A 27,899-nucleotide genomic window follows, 5' to 3' on the forward strand; every position below is an offset into this window, starting at 1 on the left:
CCATATGTGTTATTTCATAGTTTTGATGTCTTCACTATTATTTTACAATGTAATTTTTTTTTTTAATAAAGAAAAACCATTGAATGAGTAGGTGTGTCCAAACTTTTACTGGTAGTGTACATAAAAAACATTTGGTTGGAATGAAGCGATTTGGACTGCACAACTTTAGCTAAGACATTTTACTGGTACATGTAAATAATTACAGAAGCAAGAAGATTACTGGGCATATGAAATAAACACAAGCAGGACGACAGTCCTTTTCAACAGTCCTTTTCAAACGTCTCTCCTTTCCAGGAAACTGGTTAGTTATAGGTAAGGCCCTGTGTTTTGGTTTAACATGTCACATGACGAAGCTGGACCATCTGAAATAAAAATAAAATAGGACAGTTTGTTGAAAAACCTTTATTAAAGGTTAAAATCAAGGTCATGTGGCATGATTAACCAAAATACAGGGCCCTAGTTTAGAGTACAGTGGCTATTACTCTCCCCTAGCTGTCTTCTTGACAGCCTTTCAAGATACCTAATCACAGAGCAAGCAGGACAGACACCTGCTCAGTGTGTCACAATACACAGTCAATGGTCATAACATATAAATCAATATAGACAATATATGCTACTGCAAAATAGCTATAATATTTTGAGAAACAGCTGCCAAATTTGTGGTAACCTTTTACTAATGACAGCTTTTCTTCACCTAAAGATGCACTCTCAAACCTTTGTATAATTTCAGCCACTAGTTTTGAAAGTGGTGCTCACAAGCCAAAATGGCCTCAGTTTTTGTATACTAAGTCATTCATTTGTGTACTACGCAGGGCTCTAAATTGCGACCAAAATGTTGCTGTGCGACCAGCACGTTTATTTTGGGAGCACCGTGCAACAAAAAAAGTATCCAATAAAAAACCAAATGCCTAACAATATTTCGCTGCAACATCTTCTCTTCACTGCTCAAACAAGACAGACTGATACATTGTTTACAAATCATAACCAATCATAATGCTACAAATGTTTAAATGTAGCTAATTAAACCAATCACACGCCAGGCACAACCAATCCCTTTTCGCAGAAACCTTCCCCCAGAACTGTGCTGCCCTTTTCTGTCAGCTAAGTAATGGCATTAGCTAGCAAGCTAGCTAGCAAGAACAACACGGTGGAATTAAAGCTTTCTTCAACAAATTATGAAATGATCAACCACAACCAGAAGAAGATGATGATGAGGACAATGTTGGAGATGCTGCTACCGATCCACCTCAGAAAAAGAAAAATATCTACATGTTTCGAGAGGGGTTGCTTCGCGAATTCATGTGGCGAAGGAGGGACAAATCTAGCAGGACATTGTTCTGTGAGTACTGTCGAAAGTGTGAAGTAATAGCAGCAGGGAAGACTTCTTTGCCACAACCTAAAACATGAGTTTCTGCTAAAATATAACTTAAGCCAAAAGCACATCAAGTGCCGGGACAAGTACATCGGGGCAGGGGCTGGAGCAACATAACTACATCTACTAGCTACCAGCCGTATTTGACAGCCAAGTCGGTCAACAGGAAGAGCTAACTGAGCTAGAGATTAAATGTAACACCGCTTACTGCATTGCCAAAGAGGAGATGGCTTTTACCAAATTCAGACCGATGTTACTCACCCAGAAAAAGAATGGATTAAAAATCAATCCTACATATGGAAACGAGGTGTGCTGCGCAAACATTATTGGCACCATCCTTGGGACGTCCCTAAACCCTAACCCTAAAATAAAGTTGTTTTATTAGCTAGATTCTAGATCAAAGAAATTTATGAGTTATTGTGACTGGAGACTAAACATTTATTTCATTATCCAAGTATCAGTTCATAGTCAGCATGTTGCCTTGTTACAACATTACTATTATTAGCTACATCGTTTTGTATTATTATTTGTATTATCTGTTAGCTGAATGCAGTAATAGATAACAGTTAACAGTTTGCAGTTGGACTTTTAAAAACAGTAAAGGTTATGTTTTAATCACCCATATAAATATGTTTGTTGTTGCACTTTTGAATACAATCAATGTTCTGTTTTGTATATTACATTTGTTTGTCCAAAACGAATCACCTATGTAAATATGTTTGCAGTTGCACTTTTGAATACAATTATTAAAAGTTGTTTTTATTCTAATGTCTTGCCCACTCTCTAGTGATGTGTTCTACATCATCAAAGTAACAACTGATGACAATTAAGAATGATAGGACAGTCATTTGCAGTAAAAAAAAAAGTACAACGTTTTCTGCTGCTCCTTTCTTTTTGAAGTTAGGAGCACCAGTGCAACCTACCAATGAAAAAAGTTAATTTAGAGCCCTGGTACTACGTCATCCATTTCATGTGATATGTTACGAATTTTGCAATTTGTAGGATATCATCCAATTTGTGCAATATTACACATTGTTTGTGCCTTCTATCCCTGAGTGCATCTTTAAATGGGCACTTCATCACTTTTAACCTCATATTCAGTATATCCAGCACCATACCAGTGTCTACGTACAGTGCCTTCAGAAAGTATTCACACCCCTTGACTTTTTACACATTTTGTTGTGTTACAAAGTGGGATTAAAATGGATTTAATTGTAATTTGTTTGTCAACGATCTACACAAAATAATCTATCATGTCAAAGTGGAAGAAAAACTTTAACATTTGTTTAAAAAAATCTCAAAACAATAATGTATCTTGATTATTCAACTCCCTGAGTCAATGCATATTAGAATCACCTTTGGCAGCAATTACAGCTGTGAGTATTTCTGGGTAAGTCTCTAAGAGCGTTCCACACCTGGATTGTGCAACATTTGCCATTATTCTTTTCAAAATTCTTCAAGCACTGTCAAATTGGTTGTTGATCATTGCTCAACCATTTTCAGGTCTTGCCATAGTTTTTCAAGCAGATTTAAGTCAAAACTGTAACTCCGCCACTCCATTACGATAATTTTTTCTCCTGAAAAACTCACCAGTACTTAACGATTACAAGCATACCCATAACATGATGCAGCCACCACTATGCTTGAAAATATGGAGAGTGGTATTTAGTAATGTGTTGTATTTCATTTGCCCCAAACTTACAGTGCTTTCAGAAAGCATTCATATCCCTTGACTCATTCCACATTTTGTTGTGTTACAGCCTGAATTCAAATGGATTAAATATATTTGATTTCTCACCCAACTACACACAATACCCTATAATGACAAAGTAAAATTTTTTTTTTTAGAAATGTTGGCAACTTTATTGAAAATGAAATATCTAAATATCTCATTTAGATAAGTATTCACACCCCTGAGTCAATACTTTGTAGAAACACCTTTGGCAGTGATTACAGCTTTGAGTCGTCTTGGGTAAGTATCACGACTCAGGATAAGACCCAGATGCAGACAGTTCGAAATGGCAAAAGTTTATTTACTGTCATGAGAATTTCTATCTCTAATTCAACCTAAGCTTGAATCATTACCAGGGGTTGTAAGGCTCTGGTTTTAATCATAAATGATTCAAGGTCCACAACCAGCAAGAATGATCTGTATTTTTATTCATGGAGAGCTCTGCCGCCAAAGCCCATACATACAGTTTTATACCCCTTGACACACAAAGGCACTTTGCTCCGCCCACCTGTAGGAGGCTTTTTTTAACCAGTTTTCTCAGTCCCCTTCACCCTGGAATGTTTAGTCCCGCCCCCCTCTGTTAGTGGGTTGCCACTACATTATAACTCTTAACACCGTTCACACATTTATACTGTATTTGGAGTGAAATCCTTTAGTCATTATTCTTAAAATACAAATTAATCTAACAATCCACCCCTTTGACTAAATGTTTTCACATTCAGGATAAATGTATTTTACAAGCATGATTAATCTCAGAGATTACGTCAGAACTAATAAACATTTCATCCAATTGCGGTCTTTCAGGGTCCAAATCCTCGTCATCCACCAAGCCTGGAGGATCGTTTTTCACATTCCCCTGGTCAGAGTCCGGAGTCAGTCCATCTCTCATCATTGTTGAGATACTGCATTTCACCAACGCCTGACTCACCAATTCTCGGACACAGGGAACAAGACAACAACCACATAATACAAGAATACCCATACAAACACTGACCGCTCCTAAGATGGTGGCTGCTATGGTTTTCCATTTACCAAACATTTCATCAAACCACCCTATCCACGATGTACTAACTTCTGAGTTCTCAGTTCATTCTTCACTTAGTGCAGTTCATTCTGCAAGAGCTCTGGTGACTGTCCCATCCAGTGTGGTGTTGTTAGGGATAAATGTGCAACAATGGCTTATCATTCTATAGACACCGGCCCTTTCTGCCTGATCTAGAACCAACTTCTACTAAGTCATGAGTGGGATGGCGGATAATTGCTCGGAGATCCCCTTTACTGCATCTCTAGTCTGGTTAATAAATCGTTGTTGGTTATAATAGATATCATTTATCCAATCCACATTCTTGTTTATTGTCACCCACCAGAAAAATGTTGTGGTAAAACCCTCCCATATTTGATTCATAGCTTTGTATTAGTCTGGAACACCCCTGGGGATGCCTATACCATCTATCCAAATTGGGCTATTTCCTTCCTGACCTATATTTATTCTCCTCCTGATTATTCTTCCTGTCACTGGTCTTTGATGACTAATTCTTACAGGTTTGGACCAACAATACTGGTGCACAAGTACCCACCCATCCTTCTGGTAATGTCTGTCGAATGCTCCCTTTGTTAGTACATGCCCACCACACATCAGTCAGAGGGATGGTAAGGTTAATAATTTTTCCCCTCCCTTCCTTATCTAAATCAGTCACATTAATTATCTCCTTACAGCCATCAAAATCACCCAAGTTACGGGTGCCATTTCTATGTCTGTAACCTGAACCTAGGTGGGTTGGCCGAGTAAGTCAACTTTGCCCAATCCCTGTTCAATTGGCCTCTTTAGTGACCTTTACTATTGTTACTACCATCTCCGTGGGGATGTCGTTATACCTTCTTATCCTCCATCTGGACGTCCAGCCCCCCCGTCTCATATCTCCGTCCCCCAGTATGTCTAAATACCTGAGCCCAGGAACAATCCGCCCAGGGAGCTGAATATAAATATAATGGGATTTTATAATCCCTAATCCTAATTTTTGAATCTTACTCTCCACCCTTCTCTGACTCCTATTTTGTAGATCACTCGTCCTTGACGGTCAGTATGTCGGGTCGCTTCCCTTTTATTTCTTAATAATGGTAAGGCCATTGCGTAATTGGTGCGGGGTGGTGGTGGATCTTGACATACCAAGACTATTGCAGAGACTATGATGCAGCTCAGGGTCACCCATATTCCCAAAAACCGCCAACCCTCTCCTGCCTTTAGTCCTTCTGCTTGGTACCACCCCATACTCATACCCTAAGAACACACTACAGTGATGATAGGTCGGGGTAGGAGATCTTCGTTAACAGAGGTGACAGAGGTTTAATGTTTCAAATATCACCCAACAAACTGTTCCATCCCACAGCCTAGAAAACACCACCTATGAACTGTTGAAAATTCCCTAAATTCAACATAACAAGAACACACTACAGTGATGATAGGTCGGGGTAGGAGATCTTCGTTAACAGAGGTGACCCCCGGACCCTAATGGTATAGTTCTTCTCTCCAACTCTGCGTGTGTTCAGTGGTGCTTGTATGTGGTCTTACCTTCTTGCAGTGGGTAACATGGACCCAGGTTGCTCTTTCTACTATTCTAATGGCAAAGGCGGTGACCAACAACCTGATAGGGGCCTTCCCAACGGGCCTGCTTCCAGTTTTTCTTCTTTAGGGACTGGATGCTCACCAGTCACCAGGTTAGATAGAGTGGGTCACCTTCTCCTTTAGTTCAACTGTGGGGCACAAAACCTCTGACATACGGATGTGGTTAATAAACTATCTTCACACATGTTCAGCTCTCAATTTCTGACTGCATTCTCTTTCTAGGCTGTATCTAAAAAAATGTTTAAAAAAATAAAAGTATTTTGTCCTCTCCTTCGTATATTATTTAATCCTACCATTAGCCTCTTCCCCCCTCTTGACACATAGCTCTGCTCATGTGTCAATCCTACTACCTACCTAAACAATCACTTAGGTCATTCATCATCCAATTGCCATCCCTTATTTATATTTGAGACTGTCCCTTGCTTCTTTATTGCTCCTCCCACTTTCTTTGTCTTTTATGGCGGCTAAATTCGACTTTCATTCAGTTCAGAATCAATTAGTAATCCAATCAATCAATCTCTTATCTTGTAAAAACACTTATGTTTAGTTCAAACTCTGTTCTACCCCGGCTCTCCCGGGCTTGACCTGAAGACTGATGGTTGGACATGACAGGTCCATATTTAAATCTTTCACCCCTAACACCCCCCCCCCCCCCCCCCCCCCCCCTTCATGCTGTAATCAATCAAGAAGATAGCAAAGGAGAGACAGGTTTTAGCCTGAACTCTGCTTAACCCTGGTGCCGCTCCCTTCACAATGTTTGAAGAGAGACAAAAGACAGCCATGGATTGAAGTAAGAGCAAGCACTTCGACCCTAGGTCACCTAAGTCTTCTGCCTAGCAACAAAGAATAAAAACCTCTATGTTCGTGATTAACCCAGTTATAGCCCACCAAAAAAATAACATCACCATCTTTAAATCACGACCAATGTCATATCCCTCTTTACTCTCTACCATTTGGGTAACATCCCTGATATATTTAGGAAAAGCTAAGACATAAATTGTTCTTCCTCCTCAGAGTTCCAAATGATTTTACCATGGGCTGCCATTGCCTTCCCATAGATAAGATCACTTAATTTACCAGTATGCAGTACATAATGGAGTATCCAAGCTTTACAGCAGTCTATCATTCCCAAAAAGCTCATCATTCTTCATCTATTTCTGGACAGCTAGTCCCTATCTTAAATTATATCAATGATCTAGGCAATAGCTGTTTCGCATTAGATTGTGCCTTCCTCTGATTACTGCAGCTCATTGCATTAATTTAGTTTCAAATACCAACTTGTTGTTTATTAAAGCCTAATAAAAATGAAATGTAAATGACAACATTTGATAATATCTCAACTTACTTCTATCCCGTAAAAGTAATCCAAGATTAGTACAATTGACTAGCAACAGGTATCTTTCATTCAGGGAAAGCTCTCTCCCTCTTCTGTTATTTTAATGTTTCAAATATCACCCAACAAACTGTTCCATCCCACAGCCTAGAAAACAACACCTATGAACTGTTGAAAATTCCCTAAATTCAACATAACAACCCTTTATAAACATCATACTGGGTGTGTTGTTTTTTATTTGAAAAACCCAATTGAAAAACAACAATCAAAGATAGCCAGGCTCAACTTAATTTGGTAGATCACTTTTATGACCTAAATACTGCCTAACTTCACTACTGCTCCCCCTTGCCCTGAGCAACATTCCAATGAGATAAGCTAATCTCTTTCTCCTGGTTATACATTTTGTTAACCTTCAATTACCATCAGTAATCTAAAGATGGTAGTACACACAAAACATGATACAGATATCCCCAGTCCTAACCTATCAATAATGTTTGTATCAATCTAATTCCTCATAACTAATCCATAAAACCACTCAAAATTCCTCGAGTATACAATGATTATTTAATTGATTACCCTAAATCTGCTACATGTGATCTCATCTCAAATGATCCATTATCAATTATTTGATCAACCCCCTAGGAAAATCTGTCTCCCCTTCTATGGTTCCTGTTGAAGTGCTAAGTCAATAGTAGCCAATTCAAACACCTCACAATTTGGATCAAAGGGTTCTACCTTCTCTCCCTCAAGGACTAGTCACGCCTTCTCTTCCTCACGCTCAAAGCTGGGAAATAGACGTCTGTTAGGCTTCTCTCTCTTTTCTTTCTTTCCTGGCTCTGTCCTGTCTGTTATTCTGCTCATGATGTCTCTCTGAGGCTATTACACAATTCAGTTATTCTCCCAACATACTCTCCGTGATCGGCCCATGGCAAAAGTGTCCTCTGGGCATCCCCTGAAACCCATTGCCCTCTAATGGCAGCCCAAACCTTACTATTCCTGTTTTGGGGTGGGTCATTCCTTCTACCGCTCTGGCCACGTCCTCTGTGTTCATGGCCTGTCTGCTAAATGGCATATTATTATTATTACTGTATATTCCCAATTTACTATTACTTTAATCATTGCAACCTGTTGCATTGATGTTTTAAAAATATAAACCTATTGTTTAATAACTTCATACTTATAACCAATGTTTATTCAATCCATCATCCTAATAGTAAAAACGATATCCCATTGTTCACGTAACGAAACCAAATTATTTTTTTTAGAATCCACCACTTATTTTCATACACCACTGGTGTTACTCAACCTATACAATAAAGTAATAACCATTTGAATTCATCTAAGCACTTCCTTCCAGTAAAGTCTTTAGACCTCTACTTGAAATTTTCCTGCTCAATCTAACTCGCTGGACTGTCTCAATATTTCCCCGCTAACCAGAGCCATAAATTATTCTCCTTTGTCCTCAACTCAATTTTCACAGCTCTATCGCCATTTCAGTTTGCTATTCAATTTCTTTAACTGTTCTCTCTGATTCGGCCCTAATTAATAAAACAAATACTTGATATCGTTGATAAGCATACATTTAATGATATTCCTATCATCTGAACTATGTACTGTCTCTTCTTTCCTAAGAAGGAAGATTATTAGGGAAGGTCCCCCCCTCCCCACTCCTTCCTACACAACGGGGGAGGCGCGGGTACCTTCCCTAATAATCTTCCTTCTTAGGAAATAATGTCATTCGTACTTGTAACATATTTTCATAGACCTATCTAGAATACTTCTACAGCTATCTAATGCAACTTTTAATACACGTAAAAACTCTCTCTCCCTACACCCATTCCCTATTGAATAAGTGAGTCTTTCTATTTAACCCCCAACCACGCTTCAAATCTTCCATTCAACATCAACAAACCAATACTTAGTAGTATCCGGTTATCATTCATACCAGCCGTTGAATTCCCTCATACACACAGATTTCACCTTATGCCGTACATACCCCAACCAGAAGCCATGGATTACAGGAAACATCCGCACTGAGCTAAAGGGTAGAGCTGTCGCTTTCAAGGAACGGGACTCTAACCCGGACGCTTATAAGAAATCCCGCTATGACCTCCGACGAACCATCAAACAGGCAAAGAGTCAATACAGGTCTAAGATTGAATCATACTACACTGGCTCTGACGCTCGTCGGATGTGGCAGGGCTTGAAAACTATTACAGACTACAAAGGGAAGCACAGCCGCGAGCTGCCCAGTGACACAAGCCTACCAGACGAGCTAAACCACTTCTATGCTCGCTTCGAGGCAAGCAACACTGAAGAATGCATGAGAGCACCAGCTGTTCCGGATGACTATGTGATCACGCTCTCCGTAGCCGATGTGAGTAAGACTTTTAAGCAGGTCAACATTCACAAGGCCGCAGGGCCAGACGGATTACCAGGACGTGTACTCCGAGCATGTGCTGACCAACTGGCAAGTGTCTTCACTGACATTTTCAACATGTCCCTGACTGAGTCTGTAATACCAACATGTTTCAAGCAGACCACCATAGTCCCCGTGCCCAAGGACTCTAAGATAACCTGCCTAAATGACTACCGACCCGTAGCACTGACGTCTGTAGCCATGAAGTGCTTTGAAAGACTGGTCATGGCTCACATCAACAGCATAATCCCAGAAACCCTAGACCCACTCCAATTTGCATACCGCCCCAACAGATCCACAGATGATGCAATCTCTATCGCACTCCACACTGCCCTTTCCCACCCGGACAAGAGGAACACCTACGTGAGAATGCTATTCATTGACTACAGCTCAGCATTCAACACCATAGTGCCCTATAAGCTCATCACTAAGCTAAGGATCCTGGGACTAAACACCTCCCTCTGCAACTGGATCCTGGACTTCCTGACGGGCCGCCCCCAGGTGGTAAGGGTAGGTAACAACACATCTGCCACACTGATCCTCAACACGGGGGCCCCTCAGGGGTGCGTGCTCAGTCCCCTCCTGTACTCTCTGTTCACCCATGACTGCATGGCCAGGCACGACTCCAACACCATCATTAAGTTTGCCGACGACACAACAGTGGTAGGCCTGATCACCGACAACGATGAGACAGCCTATAGGGAGGAGGTCAGAGATCTGGCCGTGTGGTGCCAGGACAACAACCTCTCCCTCAACGTGACCAAGACAAAGGAGATGATTGTGGACTACAGGAAAAAAAAGAGGACTGAGCACGCCCCCATTCTCATCGACGGGGCTGTAGTGGAACAGGTTGAGAGCTTCAAGTTCCTTGGTGTCCACATCACCAACGAACTATCATGGTCCAAACACACCAAGACAGTCGTGAAGAGGGCACGACAAAGCCTATTCCCCCTCAGGAGACTAAAAAGATTTGGCATGGGTCCTCAGATCCTCAAAAAATTCTACAGCTGCACCATCGAGAGCATCCTGACTGGTTGCATCACCGCCTGGTATGGCAACTGCTTGGCCTCTGACCGCAAGGCACTACAGAGGGTAGTGCGTACGGCCCAGTACATCACTGGGGCAAAGCTTCCTGCCATCCAGGACCTCTATACCAGGCGGTGTCAGAGGAAGGCCCTCAAAATTGTCAAAGACTCCAGCCACCCTAGTCATAGACTGTTCTCTCTGCTACCGCACAGCAAGCGGTACCGGAGTGCCAAGTCTAGGTCCAAAAGACTTCTCAACAGCTTCTACCCCCAAGCCATAAGACTCCTGAACAGCTAATCATGGCTACCCGGACTATTTGCACTGCCCCCCCACCCCATCTTTTTTACGCTGCTGCTACTCTGTTAAGTATTTATGCATAGTCACTTTAACTCTACCCACATGTACATATTACCTCAACTACCTCAACTAGCCGGTGCCCCCGCACATTGACTCTGCAACGGTACCCCCCTGTATATATAGCCTCCCTACTGTCACTTTATTTTACTTCTGCTCTTTTTTTCTCAACACTTTTTTTGTTGTTGTTTTATTCTTACTTTTTTTGTTTAAAATAAATGCACTGTTGGTTAAGGGCTGTAAGTAAGCATTTCACTGTAATGTCTGCACCTGTTGTATTCGGCGCATGTGACCAATAAAATTTGATTTGATTTGATTTGAAATGCCCAACAAAACCTAATAGTTCAATGGAACCCTCTATTGTCTCTCTACTATTTATACATTACTTCTATCACCACATTAGTTATGGTCCGATTACCCATTTAAACCTTATCACATGATCAAACAACGGCACAACCTTAAACTCATATCGGCCGGCTGGTAGCCCAGTAACCAAGAGCACCGTGTCAGCAACCGAGAGGTCGCCGGTTCTAATCCCCGAGCTGACCAGGCGAAAAATCTGCCGATGTGCCCCCGAGCAAGGCACCCATCCCCAATTGCTCCTGCAAGTCGCTCCGGACAAGAGCGTCTGCTAAATGACAGCAAATGTAAATATTCTCTACTTTCTCACCCATGACGTACGTCTACGTTTGGGTGAGAAAGTTCATATGTATATATCGTTAGAAATGTATAGGTACCTCTCAAATAATCGCTTTGTGGTGTTTTTAGACAATTCTTAATCGACACAAATCACTTCTTCAAACATTTTACCCGTGGAACCAAAAAATAGACTGTCATTTCCCGGACATTGCCCTTAGCTCTGCAATCGCGATGGTTATGACCTGTTTTGTTACAGTATTTACACGGGGCCTTACACTCCCTTGCCAAATATCCCTCTTTGTTACAGTTAAAGCACTTCCTCTCTCCTTCGCGCTTCCAAAAGCCATACCCTCGCTGTCTCTAGCCCCTCCCCTCGCTGTTTCTTCAAATCCGTTCCACAGTTTACATGCATCTGCTTAATCATAACTTCTAACTTCTCCACATCGAGATGCCCAATAAATCCATACCTATTCTCCCAAATGGATCCATAAAACATATTTCTTCGATCTCTTCCTAACATATATATTTCATCCCCCGTTAATTCTCGGACCTCTTTAGAATATTTATTTCCCATGGTGGAAAAATAAGAAATCCCCCCGTTTAGTAATAATTCAATCCAGAATTATTTTCCTGGGACTTATTATTAGGTGCGACTCTTGAGCCAATGTTTATGATCTGCTTTTGTAATTAACCATTTAAATTATCCAACCCGTAACCCAGAGTTTTTTTTAAAACCCCAGTTTCATGAAAAGGATCGGACAACCATTTTTTCTCACGCGACCTATTTTAGTTCCTTCCTTGAAACAATTATCACGTATTTCGATGGATCATTAAGCCTCACACGTATACAACCTTATACGATTATTTGCTAACACTATCCGTAACCTAGAGGTCGTAACTGCTCCAGTTTCATGAAATAGACAGAGTTAGAGCAAATCCCCAGTTGTTTATGCGACTTTCGACTTGTTTAATGTATCTATCTCACACGACGATAATTATCCCCCTTCCTGTTTATATTGTAAACACTGTACCCCGTACAATCTCAATATTAACTAGTTTATTTTGGTGATGGCCATTCACCTTGAGTCATTTCAGACACCCTTCCTCCCTTTAAATTCTCTTATGAGATTTTGGTAACTATTCTCTGCCCTCCACAATAATTACTATTCTTATACAAGTTCAAATAATTACACCAAAATCCATGAATAAAAATTACTGACCTTCTCCTTGCAGTTTGGATTTAAATGCTTTTTCAATCTCGTTAACGTCTTTATCGTTCATAAGATTAATCACCGGCCTGTTTATAACCTTAACACCGAAGGCCAGGACTATTCTCCACGGATGCAATCATCCGCCCGTGCACGGTTTCGGTGTCCTTAGAACGACAAAGACGTATTTTTGAGATCCGGCTCGAAGGACCACTTGTCATGAGAATTTCTATCTCTAATTCAACCTAAGCTTGAATCATTACCAGGGGTTGTAAGGCTCTGGTTTTAATCATAAATGATTCAAGGTCCACAACCAGCATGAATGATCTGTATTTTTATTAATGGAGAGCTCTGCCGCCAAAACCCATACATACAGTTTTATACCCCTTGACACACAAAGGCACTTTGCTCCGCCCACCTTTAGGAGGCTTTTTTTAACCCATTTTCTCAGTCCCCATTCACCCTGGAATGTTTAGTCCCGCCCCCCTCTGTTAGTGGGTTGCCACTACATTATAACTCTTAACACCGTTCACACATTTATACTGTATTTGGGGTGAAATCATTTAGTCATTATTCTTAAAATACAAATTAATCTGACATTTACAAAAACTGGGGGCAGGCCAACGCCAGGCAGAGGTCAGTAATCAAGAGCAGAGTCCGAAAGGTACAGAAACAGCAGGCAGGCTCAGGGTCAGGACAGGCATAATGGTCAAAAAACCTAGAGCAAAACAGGAGTACGGGAAGAACGCTGGTAGGCTTGACGAGACAAGACGAACTGGCAACAGACAAACAGAGAACACAGGTATAAATACACAGGGGATAATGGGGAAGATGGGTGACACCTGGAGGGGGGTGGAAACAAGCACAAAGACAGGTGAAACAGATCAAGGTGTGACAGTATGTTTGTATCAGCTTTGCACATCTGGATTTGGGGATTTTCTCCCATTTTTCCTTGCAGATTTTCTCAAGCTCCGTTAAGTTAGATGGGGAGTGGCTGTGAACAGCAATCTTCAAGTCTTTCCACTGATTTTCAACGGGATTCAAGTATGGGCTTTGGCTGGGCCTTTCACATTCTTGTTCTGAATCCATTCCAGCATTGCTTTGGCTGTATACTTGGGGTCATTGTCCTGTTGGAACGTAAATCTTCGCTCCCAGTTTAAGGTCGTTTTCACTCTGAAGCAGGTTCTCATCAAGGATGTACCTGTACAGTGCATTCGGAAAGTATTCAGACCCCTTCAACTTTTCCACATTTTGTTACGTTACAGCCTTATTCTAATTGTATTTTATTTTATCAGACCACAGAATATTTTGCCTTATGCTCTCACAGTCTACCACGTGCATTTTTGCAAACTCCAGGCTTGCTGTCATGTGTCTTTTTATTCAGGAGTGGCTTCCGTCTGGCCACTTTTCCATAAAGCCCAGATTGGTGGTGCTGTAGAGACTGTTGTCCTTCTGGCAGGTTCTCCCATCTCAGCCAAGATAATCTGTAGTTCTGTCATTGGGTTCTTGATCACCTCCCTAACCAAGGTCCTTCTTTCCTGGTTGCTTAGTTTACTCGGACGGCCAGCTCTAGGCAGAGTCTGGGTAGGTCCATATTTGTTCAATTTCCCAATGAGGGAGACCACTGTGCTCCTGAAAACATTTAACACTCTAGATATTGTTTTCTACCCTTCCCCCAGTGCTTTCAGAAAGTATTCATACCCCTTGACTTATTCCACATTTTGTTATATTACAGCCTGAATTCAAAATGGATTACATATATTTTATTTCTCACCCATCTACACACAATACCCCATAATGACAAAGTGAAAACATGTTTTTAGAAATCTTAGCAAATCATTGAAAATGAAATACAGAAATCTAATTTACATAGGTATTCTACACTATGTAGAAGCACCTTTAGCGGCGATTACTGCTGTGAGTCTTTTTGGGTAAGTCTCTAAGAGCTTTCTTTACACTCCTGGATTGTACAGTATTTGCCCAAATTCTTCAAGCTCTGTCAAGTTGATTGTTGATCATTGCTAGACAGCCATTTTCAAGTCTTGCCATAGATTTTCAAGCTATTTTAAGTCAAAACTATAACTAGGCCACTGAGGAACATTCAATGTCATCTTGGTAAGCAACTCCAGTACAGAGTTGGCCTTTTGTTTTAGGTTATTGTCCTGCTGAAAGGTGATTTAATCTCCCAGTGTCTGTTGGAAAACAGACTGAACCAGGTTTTCCTCTAGGATTTTGCCTGTGCTTATAGCTGTATTCTGTTAATTTTTATCCTAAACATTCTTCCTAGTTCTTGCCAATGACAAGTATACCCATAACATGATGCAGCCAACACCATGCTTGAAAATATGAAGAGTGGTACTTGGTGATGTGTTGTGTTGGATTTGCCCCAAACATAACGCTTTGTATTCAGGACAAAAAGTTAATTTCATTACCACATTTTTACAGTATTACTTAAGTGCCTTGTTGCAAACAGGATGCATGTTTTGGAATATTTTCATTATGTACAGGCTTCCTTTTCACTCTGTCATTTAGGTTAGTATTGTGGAGTAACTACAATGTTGTTGATCCATCCTCAGTTTTCTCATATCACAACCATTAAACTCTGTTTTAAAGTCACCATTCCCTGAGCAACAACAAATCCCTGAGCAGTTTCCTTCCTCTCCGGCAACTGCGTTAGGAAGGACGCCTGTATCTTTGTAGTGACTGGGTGTATTGATACACCATCCAAAGTGTAATGAATAACTTCACCATGGTCAAAGGGATATTCAGCATGTACTTTTTAAATTTTTACCCATCTACCAATCGGTGCCTTTCTTTGCGAGGCATTGAAAAACCTCCCTGGTCTTTGTAGTTGAATCTGTGCTTGAAATTCACTACTCGATTGAGGGACCTTACAGATAATTGCATGCGTGGGGTACAGAAATGGGGTAGTCATTCAAAAATCATGTTAACCACTATTATTGAACACGGAATGAGTCCATGCAACTTACAGTGCATTCGGAAAGTATTCAGACCCCTTCCCTTTTTCCACATTTTGTTAGGTTACAGCCTTATTCTAAAATGGATTAAATACATTTTCCCCCTCATCAATGTAAAGACAATAAGTGTTATGCAATGTTGCCACAAAAAGAAAGTTAAAGCTCAAAAACACAATGCATATTGACAAAGCAAAAACAGTAGAACAATTTACCAGCCTCAGAAATTGCAGCCCAAATAAATGCTTCACAGAGTTCAAGTAACAGACACATCTCAACATCAGCTGTTCAGAGGGGACTGCATGAATCAGGCCTTCATGGTCGAATTGCTGCAAAGAAACCACTACTAAAGGACACCAATAAGAAGAAGAGACTTGCTTGGGCCAAGAAACACAAGCAATGGACATCAAACCGGTGGAAATCTGTCCTTTGGTCTGATGAGTCCAAATTTGAAATGTTTGGTTCCAACCACTGTGTCTTTGTGAGATGCAGAGTAGGTGAACGGATGATCTCCGCATGTGTGGTTCCCACCGTGAAGCATGGAGGAGGAGGTGTGATGGTGTTGGGGTGCTTTGCTGTTGACACTGTTGGTGATTTATATAGAATTCAAGGCACACTTAACCAGCATGGCTACCACAGCATTCTGCAGCGTTACGTAATCCCATCTGGTTTGTGCTTAGTGGTACTATCATTTGTTTTTCAACAGGACAATGACCCAACACACCTCCAGGCTGTATAAGGGCTATTTGACCAAGAAGGAGAGTGATGGAGTGCTGCATCAGAAGACCTGGCCTCCACAATCACCCAACCTCAACCCAATTGAGATGGTTTGGGGTGAGTTGGATCGCAGAGTGAAGGAAAAGCAGCCAACAAGTGCTCAGCATAAGTGGGAACTCCTTCAAGACTGTTGGAAAAGCATTCCAGGTGAAGCTGGTTGAGAGAATGCCAACAGTGTGCAACGCTGTCATCAAGCAAAGGGTGGCTACTTTGAAGAATCTAAAATCTAAAATATATTTTGATTTGTTTAACACTTTTTTGGTTACTACATGATTCCATATGTGCTATTTCATAGTTTTGATGTCTTCACTATTATTCTACAATGTAGAAAATAATAAAAATAAAGAAAAACCCTGGAATGAGTAGGTGTGTCCAAACTTTTGACTGGTACTGTATGTATTCAGACCCTTTGCTATGAGCCTCGAAATTGAGCTCAGGTGCATTCGGTTTCCATTGATCATCCTTGAGATGTTTCTACGACTTGATTGGAGTTCACCTGTGGTAAATTCAATTGATTGAACATGATTTGGAAAGGCACACACCTGTCTATATAAGGTCCCACAGTTGACAGTACATGTCAGAGAAAAAACCAAGCCATGAGGATGAAGGAATTGTCCGTAGAACTCCGAGACAGGATTGTGTCGAGGCAGAGATCTGGGGAAGGGTACCGAAACATTTCTGCAGCATTGAAGGTCCCCAAGAACACAGTGGCCTCCATCATTCTTAAATGGAAGAAGTTTGGAACCACCAAGACTCTTCCTAGAGCTGGTCGCACAGCCAAACTGAGCAATCGGGATAGAAGGGCCTTGGTCAGGGAGGTGACCAAGAACCCGATGGTCACGCTGACAGATTTGCAGAGTTCCTCTGTGGAGATGGGAGAACCTTACAGAAGGACAACCATCTCTGCAGCACTCCAACAATCAGGCCTTTATGGTAGAGTGGCCAGACGGAAGCCACTCCTCAGTAAAAGGCACAGGAAACCTGGCACCATCCCTACGGTGAAGCATGGTGGTGGCAGCATCATGCTGTGGGGATGTTTTTCAGCAGAAAGGACTGGGAGACTAGTCAGGATTGAGGGAAAGGTGAACGGAGCAAAGTACAGAGAGATCCTTGATGAAAACCTGCTCCAGAGCGTTCAGGACCTCAGACGGATCGAAGGTTTACCTAACAACAGAACAACAACCCTAAGCACACAGCCAAGACAATGCAGGAGTGGCTTCGGGACAAGTCTCTGAATGTCCTTGAGTGGCCCAGCCAGAGCCCGGACTTGAACCCGATCGAACATCTCTGGAGAGACCTGAAAATAGCTGTGCAGCGTAGGAGTGGGCGATATACCGGTTTGATAGTAAAAACCGGTATTGTGCCGCGCCATGATATGGATTTAGCAATATCATGGATACCGCGATTTATTCAGAATTCATAAATTCGAATTTTGCATCAATATTTTTTTGTTCCAAATTTCAACTGAGTGATAGTACTAAGTAGCTACATCTTTTTTTTTATTTTTTTATCCAACCTTTCTTGGTTCTTACGAATAAAAGAATGTATGTTAATATGTTGACCTATTTTTATGAGCGCACGTCGCATGCACTTGTTGCACGCATGTAGTGCTAGCAACAAAGAAGTGTGCAGGCAGCTGCAGTTAGGAGGCAGGTTAACTATTGGGGGAAAACTTTACAATCCAGGATGAGCGAAAACACAGAAATTGATGTTGCTCAAGAGCAGGAGGATAAATTGGTTAAGAAGAAAGGGGGCACCTCTGTTGTTTGGAACTGGTTTGGCTTTAAAATCTCCGACCCCGACCAAAACACTACCCTATGCAAGTTGTGTCGTCGTGTTGTCTTAGCAAAAGGTGGAAACACGACCAACCTGTTCAATCACTTAAAAAACATACATGTCCGTGAGTATGAACAATGCACCAGAATGCGTGAGACAGTAAGCCCAGGAGCTCGCCCGAAGACAAGCCAGACTCGCACTCAACAATCAATTATATCATCATTTGCTGCCGGTACTTGCTATGAGAAGACGAGCAAAAAATGGATAGACATCACAGCTGCGATTACAAATCACATAGCGAAGGACATGGTACCGATTCAAACTGTGGAGAAAGAGGGGTTCAGAAAGTTGATTCAAACTCTGGACCCAAGATATGAGATCCCGAGCCGCAAATATTTTAGCCAAAAATGCCTGCCACAGCTTTACACAGAATGCTGGGACAGAGTTTACAGTGAGATAAATAACATTCCATTCTTCTCCACTACTGCCGATCTATGGTCAAGTCGTACCACAGAACCTTATATAAGCCTCACAATCCATTACATAGACGGTGACTGGAAACTGAAAAGTAAGTGCCTACAGACGTCTTATTTCCCAGACGACCACACCGGGGAAATAATTGCAGGTGGGCTGAGGGACATACTGTCGTCCTGGGGATTAAAAGAGTCGCGTCAAGTTTGTATGACGACCGACAGCGGATCGAACATGATCAAGGCATTGCAGCTGAACAAGTGGGCAAACCTTGGATGTTTCGGACACAGGCTGCACAATGCTATTGGTAAGTTTCAGGACTGTAGCCTAGGCCTACCCTGTATGATGCTTATTATTAAGAAAAAATACAGCTCACATCAGCCATGTACCGTAGGCTAAATCTAAGCACATCAGATTTGTAAAATGTGTAACAGTTGAATGTAAATGCCGTAAATCCTCAAACAAAGATTAAAAGTTATATTGTATTGTGATTTCTATATAAAAATGCATTATTATTAATTATTATTGTATTGTGATTCGATTATTTTTCACCCTATTATTTTGATTTCTTATTCCCAATTTCCAGAGAGGAGTGTCCAAAACGCTCCCGGGCCACAGGGGTGTGCGATTTCCCGGGCCACAGGGGTTTGCAAAAAGGTGGTTAGCACGTTCTCATACAGCTGGAAAAAGCAGAAGGCCCTGATGACAGCACAGAATGAACTAAGCCTGCCCCTGCACAAGCTCATCACAGAATCTCCGACAAGGTGGGGATCTCGTCTGAAAATGATGGAAAGAGTCCTGGAGCAGGAAAAGGCCATTACACAGGTCCTGGCAGGGGACAAAAAGACACGGCACCTTGTACCTACCTGGCAAGACATCCAGGTCTTGGAATCAGTCACAGCAGCACTGAAGCCACTCCAGGACTTTACAGATGCCCTGTCAGGAGAAGCGTATGTGAGCGTGTCCTATTTGAAGCCTGTCATCAATCTGTTAAATGCAGAGGTTCTAAATCTGAGCAAGGACGATACAGAACTGACCAAAGAGATCAAGATCAAGGTTCTTGATTACTTGAATAACAAGTACACTGACCCTGCAACAGATGAGCTGCTCTCCATGGCTACCTTTCTAGATCCAAGGTTCAAGACCAGGTACATGTCCGCTGAGAAACTGGAGGACATTAAGGTATTTATTCATTTGTTCTTGTTTTATTGCTTCAAATGTAAAGCACTTTGGGCTGCATTTTATGTATGAAAGGTGCTATACAAATAAAGTTTAATTATTTTCATTTTTTAAGGTGAGAGCTGCCTCAGAGACCGAAGCCCTCCTGGTGGAGAACACAGCCCTGGGAAAATCGTCTCTTGCAGAGGATCACACTGACAGGGAGAAAGAAGCTTCCACTGCTCATCAATCAGGCAAGAAGCCCAAGAAGAGCCTTGGGAGCTTCTTTAAGCAGACCAGCAGTGCACCTGCCTCATGTTCAGAGAGGCAGATCATTGAGCAAGAGCTGAATAGCTACATTCTGGCAACGGCAGCAGACAGCGAGTCTGATCCTTTGGAGTGGTGGCGATTTCACGGATCTAATTTTCCACGTGTGAGTTGTCTGGCAAAGAAATACTTATGCATCCCTGCCACAAGTGCCCCCTCTGAGAGGGCATTCAGCACTGGGGGCAATGTGGTGACATGTCACAGGGCAGCACTAAAGCCAGAAACAGTCAACATGCTGGTATTCCTGGCACGGAACTTGTGAAGAAAGTTCTAGTGAAGATTTGTTGATATTGTTGATAATTGATGGTTGAGGCTTGAAAGGTTTAGTTTCAAACGGTTAGTTTTTTACATATCTACGGACCGTAGCCAAAACAAACACACGTATTTGAATTTGTAATTACCTTATTTTCTTTATCTCCTGTTATTTTTTATTTAATTTTACTTAATATCTAATTTATATATATATATATATATATAGGCCTACCTACCTCATGTTTACGGAATGCATGTTTGCACAATACAAATAAAAACTTTTCAGGTCCATACGGTCCAATGCCTCACTCTTTCTGGTTATATAAGGTTCAAATACATATTTTTCCTTAACTAATATAATTTAACCAAGAAGGGATATTAAAATGTGATTCATATTTTTTTACGTCATATATCGTGATATCATATCGATATCGTCTGGACAGTGGAAAATATCGTGATATGAATTTTAGCTCATATCGCCCACCCCTAGTGCAGCGATGCTCTCCATCCAACCTGACAGAGCTTGAGAGGATCTGCAGAGAAGAATGGGAAAAACTCCCCAAATACAGGTGTGCCAAGCTTGTAGCGTCATACCCAAAAAGACTCAAGGTTCTAATCGCTGCCAAAGGTTCAAGAAAGTACTGAGTAAAGGGTCTGAATCTTTATGTAAATGTGATTTTTAATACATTTGCTACAATTTCTAAAAACCTGTTTTTGCTTTGTCATTATGGGGTATTGTGTGTAGATTGAGGAGGGGGAAAAATGATTTAATCCATTTTAGAAGAAGGCTGTAAGGTAACAAAATGTGGAAAAAGTCAAGGGGTCTGAATACTTTCAAACTGCACTGTATTATGCGATTTGTTAAGCACATTTTTACTCCTAAACTCATTTAGGAATGCCTTAAGAAAGGGGTTGAATACTTACTGACTGAAGACGTTCTCTTTTAATTTTTTATTAATTTAAAAAAGGTTCTACAAACAAAATTCCACTTTTACATTATGGGGTATTGTGTGTAGATCAGTGACACACAATCTCAATGTAATACATTTTAAATTCAGGCTGTAACACAACAAAATGTGGAAAAAGTAAAGGGGTGTGAATACTTTCTGAAGGGACTGTATTCCTCATCACAATTCTATCTCTGAGATCTGGGCTCCCGAGTGGCGCAGCGATCTAAGGCACTGCATCTCAGTGCTTGAGGCGTCACTACAGACCCCCTGGTTCGATTCCAGGCTGTATCACGACCGGCCGTGATTGGGAGTCCCATAGGGCGGCGCACAATTGGCCCAGCGTCGTCCGGATTTGGCCGGTGTAGGCCGTCATTGTAAATAAGAATTTGTTCTTAACTGACTTGCCTAGTTAAATAAAGGTTAAATAAAAAATAAATGAATAAAATCTACTGACTGTTCCTTGGAATTACAGATAATTGTATGTGTGGGTTACAGAGATTAAGTAGTCGTTCAAAAATTTTGTTAAACACTATTATTGCAGTCCATGCAACTTATTATGTGAGTTGGTTAGCAAATTACTACTCCTGAACTTATTTATTTAGGCTTGCCATAACAAACATTGAATACTTATTGACTCAAGACATTTCAGCTTTTCTTTTTTAATTAATTTGAAAACATTTTAAAAAACACAATTCCACTTTGACATTATGGGGTATTGTGTGTAGGCCAGTGACAAAAAATCACAATGTAATCAATTTTTAATTCAGGCTGTAACACAACAACATTATTGAGAAAGTCAAGGGGTGTAAATACTTTCAGAAGGCACTGTATGTGAAAACAATGATTTTCTATGTTCTGTATTGAAAAAGAAAGTGTCCTAAGAAAATGACCCCATAGGATGTCATCAGAGGTCATTTTCAAATAAATTCAGTGATTTCCAAAAGTCTGTGAGTGTGATCCTCTTACCTCTTTAAGGCATAATACTTGAGGGAGCTGATTATATGACAGTGAGTGAGTAGGGCAGTCTGAATGACAGTCAGGGTGCTTATGTTTAGTAATCCCTAACCCTCTGACCATGATATGAACCTCTGACTACTTGACATGACCTTTGACCCATGTTTCACAGACACCGCACCGAGAGGTCGGGGCAGGGCGAGGGAACGAGGGAATTGTCCCAGAATCCATGCCTCACATGCCATCTCTCTCATGCCAGGAGCTGCCAGTCAAGGTGCATGTTGGGAAACCCAGCAAAGGTGAGAAACATAATTTTGCTCTGTCACACTTATCCAAAGAACTCTGTCACACTAATTTACTCTATATACGAACGAGACAAGGACAGGACTTTCCAGAAACAGTAAGGGTCAAGGTTCACTCCAACAACGTCACACATGGGAATCTGTAGTACTATGGGAATCTTGAGTTCACAGGGGTTCTGTTGTCACTCATACAGTACATGTCTTTGGAGGAAGCAGTTCAGTTACAGATGTAGGATCTTAATTTCATCACTCTTTTGTTGCTGATAATTTTCCTGCACAGCTGGAAATGCAAACTTGTAGTGTATTCAAGGTTTAAAAAGTATTCTAAAGTTTGTAGTTAACACTTTAAAATGTCAGACTTGCTTTGCCCTAATAAAAAATGTATCAACCTCTACAAAATTCATTATAATCCACATAATAATTCACATTTCCTGTTGCTGCAAGATTATTTTCATTTTCTAGCAAACTGGCTCAAATTAAGATCCTACATCTATAGTTGTCAGACAGATCATGCTTTTCACTAGTGTCAGACACTCACACACGCACCCAGAACAAGAAACCACACGCTGAAACACTGAAATCAACCAACCAGGCTCCTTGAGGAATGTGGAGGCATGATTGCCCTACGGCCCTCCCCCAATCAGAAGGAGAGAGAGAAGGTTGCTGATATATCTAGTTCTCAACATGAGGGAGCGCTGGCCGTGCGCTATGAAGGGCATCAGTGTTATGTTTTACACACTGCTACGCTGCTCCCATCTGGAGGGAGCAGCTGCTGCAGGAATCTCCCATCATCCTCTGTTTCACACTTCTCATTCTCTCATTCACTCCTTCACACTGTACATACTACTCACACACTACTGAACACTTCCACTGCTATGCGGAATGATGTCTAAAACCTTTACTCTACTAGAGTGTCGCATAGGTATTGAGGTATTTGTTATGAGGGGGAATACTGCTATTCAATGAGAGTGTAGCAGATTGTTCCCTACTTCTCCTTAGTACAATATTTGTAAGTATTTGCTGCCATAGGCTCTGAATAGACCTGAATAGACACTTGTACGCATGCACACCCACAAAGAAACAAACTCACAAAGGGCCGTGCTTGTTTGGATTTGGATGATACTGTTGCTTGGGATTGTTTTAGGGTCACAGACACTACAGCTATAAATATTGTAGGTTTCTTAGTTGTCTGCATGTTTTTTTAAACTTTATTTTCTCTCTTTTTTCTTGTTGACTGGACCAAAACCCAGATGTTCACTCCAAGCGTGGTCAAATGTTATGTAATCCACAAGCCACATTTTCTCCTCCAGTTTTGGAAAGTTTTGTCTGGAGGTGGGAGGGTGTTGGAGGATAATGATGACCTCAGCAATGTAATTTTTCTCTGAGGTCCTGGCAATAGTAGGCAGTATATGTTAGTACAGTAGAAGAGTTCTAAATCTGTTTTAGATTCTCCTTCTTTGATACACTCTGTTTTATCTTGAGGTCCTTCTTTCTATACTATAGGCACCACTTGACTGGTCAATGGATTGTACAGTAACATTTGCAGCGACACGTCGTTTTAATGTCATATATTTAACAATTTTGAACATCCAAGCTCTCTCGCTCTCTAAAACAAAGGGTCATAAAAGTGGCCCTTCACACCTAGGTACGATACAATGTTACCTCACAGGACTACAAAAGGACTCTGCTGTCTCCCACCTCACTCTCTTATCCTGCTGGACCTCTCAAGCTGGACCTCTCTCTCAAGGAGGGAGAAGAACCTCCATCTTCAGTAGGCTGACCACAGGGCCTGGACCTTCGCCTTTAATGGCAAGAACTGGTGAATTTAGGTTAGGGAAAGTACCTTTTTAAGGAATAGTACCTGTAATCCAGTACAGAAATTGGTGCGGAAGAGCCCATGCACTAAACAGTCTCAGAAGGAGACAGTCTTTAAAGAGCTAGTGTAGCCTGAACAGTACATTTAAGCTAACCTTCTTCAAGGAAAGAAGGAGAAGATGATTTAGAGCACAGCCTCTGCAACTCAAAGGAAGAGCCAGCAGACAGAGCAACCAGGGACACAACCCAAAGGAGCAGCCCACGAGGGACCTTCTAAACTCAGAGGAAAGGAGCAAGAAACCACCACCAAGGAACCCCTCAACTCAGGACAAAGGACACACCGCCATCTTTCCTTTGTTCACTTCCATGCGGCCTAACCAGAGCCAAGGACAACAGACTTTGTTCACAGACTGAGTATCACATCTTTAATATTCAGATATCTTGAGGTCTCTTTCTTGTCTTTCATTCTATTTCCTACCTTTTCATGATCACGCTCATTATGTTTGTAAATATTTTGATTAGCGTTATTAAATGTTGATTGTATAAAGAACTTGTGTTTGTCTAGTTATTCTGGGAAAGAACTCCAATTGATTCTCAAATAATTCATACCTTCAGATTAAATCAATGTATTGCTATTATTCTAATTGTAGTCTTATAGAGTTATTGTAAATAACTCACAAGTCAGGCCTTCTTAGAAGACCAATTTTGTCCAAGGAAGGACTGGTGCCCCGTTAATCATTTCATAGTAATAAGTGTAGACACTACCTTACACATTTCATATTTTAAACTCAAGTTACACAAACTGTATAATGAGTCAGTGTGTAGGAATGTCTTCTATCTGAGGGTAGTTTAAATATGGGTTGCTAGTTATTTGAATGGTGATAGAGGATTAAGGAGTTGATAGTTAGAGGAGCAGGTTAAGCTGAGGGTTGAAATTGCTTTGAAAGGAGCAGGTCTCTCCGTTACTCAGTAGGATTGGCCTCTCCCCTCTCTGGTAACCCAATGCTGGGCTAGCTACACTACCTCATGGCCAGGGCTGCATGCCTGTCATCACACAGCACAAAGCAGGATGAACATACACACGCACATAGCAGCGAGGGTGCACTTGTTATTCAAACATGTAGATAGTGAGCGACTTACTTTGTAATGCCATCTTGGTTTTGGTGTCATTCTCATACTACACACACCACATGAAAGGTGCTGATAATGTAAAAAAAGCAATCACTGTCACTGTTGATTAGTCACTCTGTGTGTCTCTGTGTGCCAGTGTATTGCACAGGGTGTAATATGTAACCAGATCTGTTAGAATGGTAGTATGCCCTGGATTAAGGAGTCTGGCACAAGGCATGTGGAGCCTCCAGCAGCTACTGCCTACTGGGCACTGGGCAGGGGGCTGAGGGAGAGGCTGGGTGGCAGGGCAGGGGGCTGAGGGAGAGGCTGGGTGGCAGGGCAGGGGGCTGAGGGAGAGTCTGGGTGGCAGGGCAGGGGGCTGAGGGAGAGGCTGGGTGGCAGGGCAGGGGGATGAGGGAGAGGCTGGGTGGCAGGGCAGGGGGCTGAGGGAGAGGCTGGGTGGCAGGGCAGGGGGCTGAGGGAGAGGCTGGGTGGCAGGGCAGGGGGCTGAGGGAGAGACTGGGTGGCAGGGCAGGGGGCTGAGGTAGAGGCTGGGTGGCAGGGCAGGGCAGGGGGCTGAGGGAGAGGCTGGGTGGCAGGGCAGGGGGCTGAGGGTGAGTCTGGGTGGCAGGACAGGGGGCTGAGGGAGTGGCTGGGTGGCAGGGCAGGGGGCTGAGGGTGAGGCTGGGTGGCAGGGCAGGGGGATGAGGGAGAGGCTGGGTGGCAGGGCAGGGGGCTGAGGGTGAGGCTGGGTGGCAGGGCAGAGGGTACAGGTCACCTGGGTGGCAGGGCAGGGGACTGAGGGAGAGGGATGACCTGACACGGGACAGGGTGGCTTGGTATGCAACAGGGTGCTGAGGGAGATGGACCGCCTGGATGGGTGAGAAGGACCAGGACATGGCTAGGTTACATCTGAGTACATGGCTTGAGTTACTACTGTGTAGTACAGGATGTGGTTGAGAGGAGATTAACTCTGTCCCTTAGGTTGAGGATGTGTGTGTTGGAGGAGGTTGGAGATCTGTGGGCTCAGCTTTGGCTGAGTGGTGGGTGGAGGGAGGAGTTGGTGTGTGGTAGATAAACTGAGTTTGCACATTAAGAGGTATGATTTCAAGGTTAAGATGGTGTATTTTGAAAGACTAGCGCTGTGAGAAAGGGCAGAAAGTTGCATAGATGTTTAAATCTCACAAGCTGTCCCCAGATCTGTTCCTGGACTGATGTCAGTTGGCCTTCCTTATTTTACTCAGTGCTCGTAATATGTTTAATTTCACCATAGTGGGTTTTTGGACCACAGACTTTTAGGCTTAGGAAATCCCCAGAAACATTGAATCACAGTATAATTCAAATAGGAAATCTGGCCCATTATCAGTACTGGAAGGCTTTTTTGGATGAAGTTGGTCCTATGCATCAGTTTGGACCAGAGAGGATCTCTTTTGGCTGAAGTGGTTGTTGTTGGTTTAGGAATTAACTCACATACAGTACCAGTCAAAAGTTTGGACACACCTACTAATTCCAGGGTTTTTCTTTATTTTTACTATTTTCTACATTGTACAATAATAGTGAAGACATCTGTCACGGACGTTGAAGGACGGGTCAGACCAAGGCGCAGCATGAAATGCATACATGTTTATTTTATAAAATAAACACACGAACAAAAACAACGTAACGTGAAGTCCTCAGGCTAAACACCATACAAGCCTATACACGGAACAAGATCCCACAACTAATGATAACAAACAGGCTACTTAAGTATGATCCCCAATCAGAGACAACGAGCGACAGCTGCCTCTGATTGGGAATCACACCCGGCCAAACATAGAAACACAAAACCTAGAATGAGAACATAGAAATAATAACATAGAACTCCACACCCTGACTCAACATACAAGAGTCCCATAAGTCAGGGCGTGACAGTACCCCCCCCCCCCCCCCCCCCAAAGGTGCAGACTCCGACCGCACAAACCTGACATAACAGGGTAGGGTCCGGGTGGGCATTCCGCCTCGGAGGCGGATCCGGCTCCGGGCGTGACGACCACATTCTCTCAGCCTCCCCGTTGCGCCCCTGGTCTGGTCTGGACCTCAGCGCGCTGCTTCCCCTCTCCTTCCTCCCACGATGCACCAAGCCCTGTCTGAGCCCTGGTGTGGGAGACCCCAAACCTGGAGAGGGGCTGACGTCTGGGTCTGGACTGGAGCCGCTGACCGGAGCTGGACTGTGCACCGGTGGAGCGGACTGCTCTGGCTCCGGAGTGGAGCTGCTGACCGGAGCTGGGCTGGACCCCGGTGGAGCGGACTGCTCTGGTTCCGGAATGGAGCTGCTGACCGGAGCTGG

The 27,899-nt window shown here is 42.4% G+C and overlaps 1 protein-coding gene across 2 annotated transcripts in view; it reads left to right on the forward strand.

The window, feature by feature from the left end:
* LOC311137807 (zinc finger CCHC domain-containing protein 14-like) overlaps positions 1-27,899 on the forward strand; it is a 63,618-nt gene that overhangs the window by 5,520 nt on the left and 30,199 nt on the right. For both annotated transcript variants that reach the window (XM_084172400.1, XM_084172401.1), the window contains exon 2: positions 22,519-22,645. In XM_084172400.1, coding sequence (XP_084028526.1) covers positions 22,519-22,645 — 127 coding nt within the window. The remainder of the gene's footprint in view (positions 1-22,518; positions 22,646-27,899) is intronic.

This window comes from Coregonus lavaretus, assembly GCF_964263955.1.
Source record: "Coregonus lavaretus genome assembly, chromosome: 11".
Lineage (NCBI taxonomy): Eukaryota > Metazoa > Chordata > Actinopteri > Salmoniformes > Salmonidae > Coregonus > Coregonus lavaretus.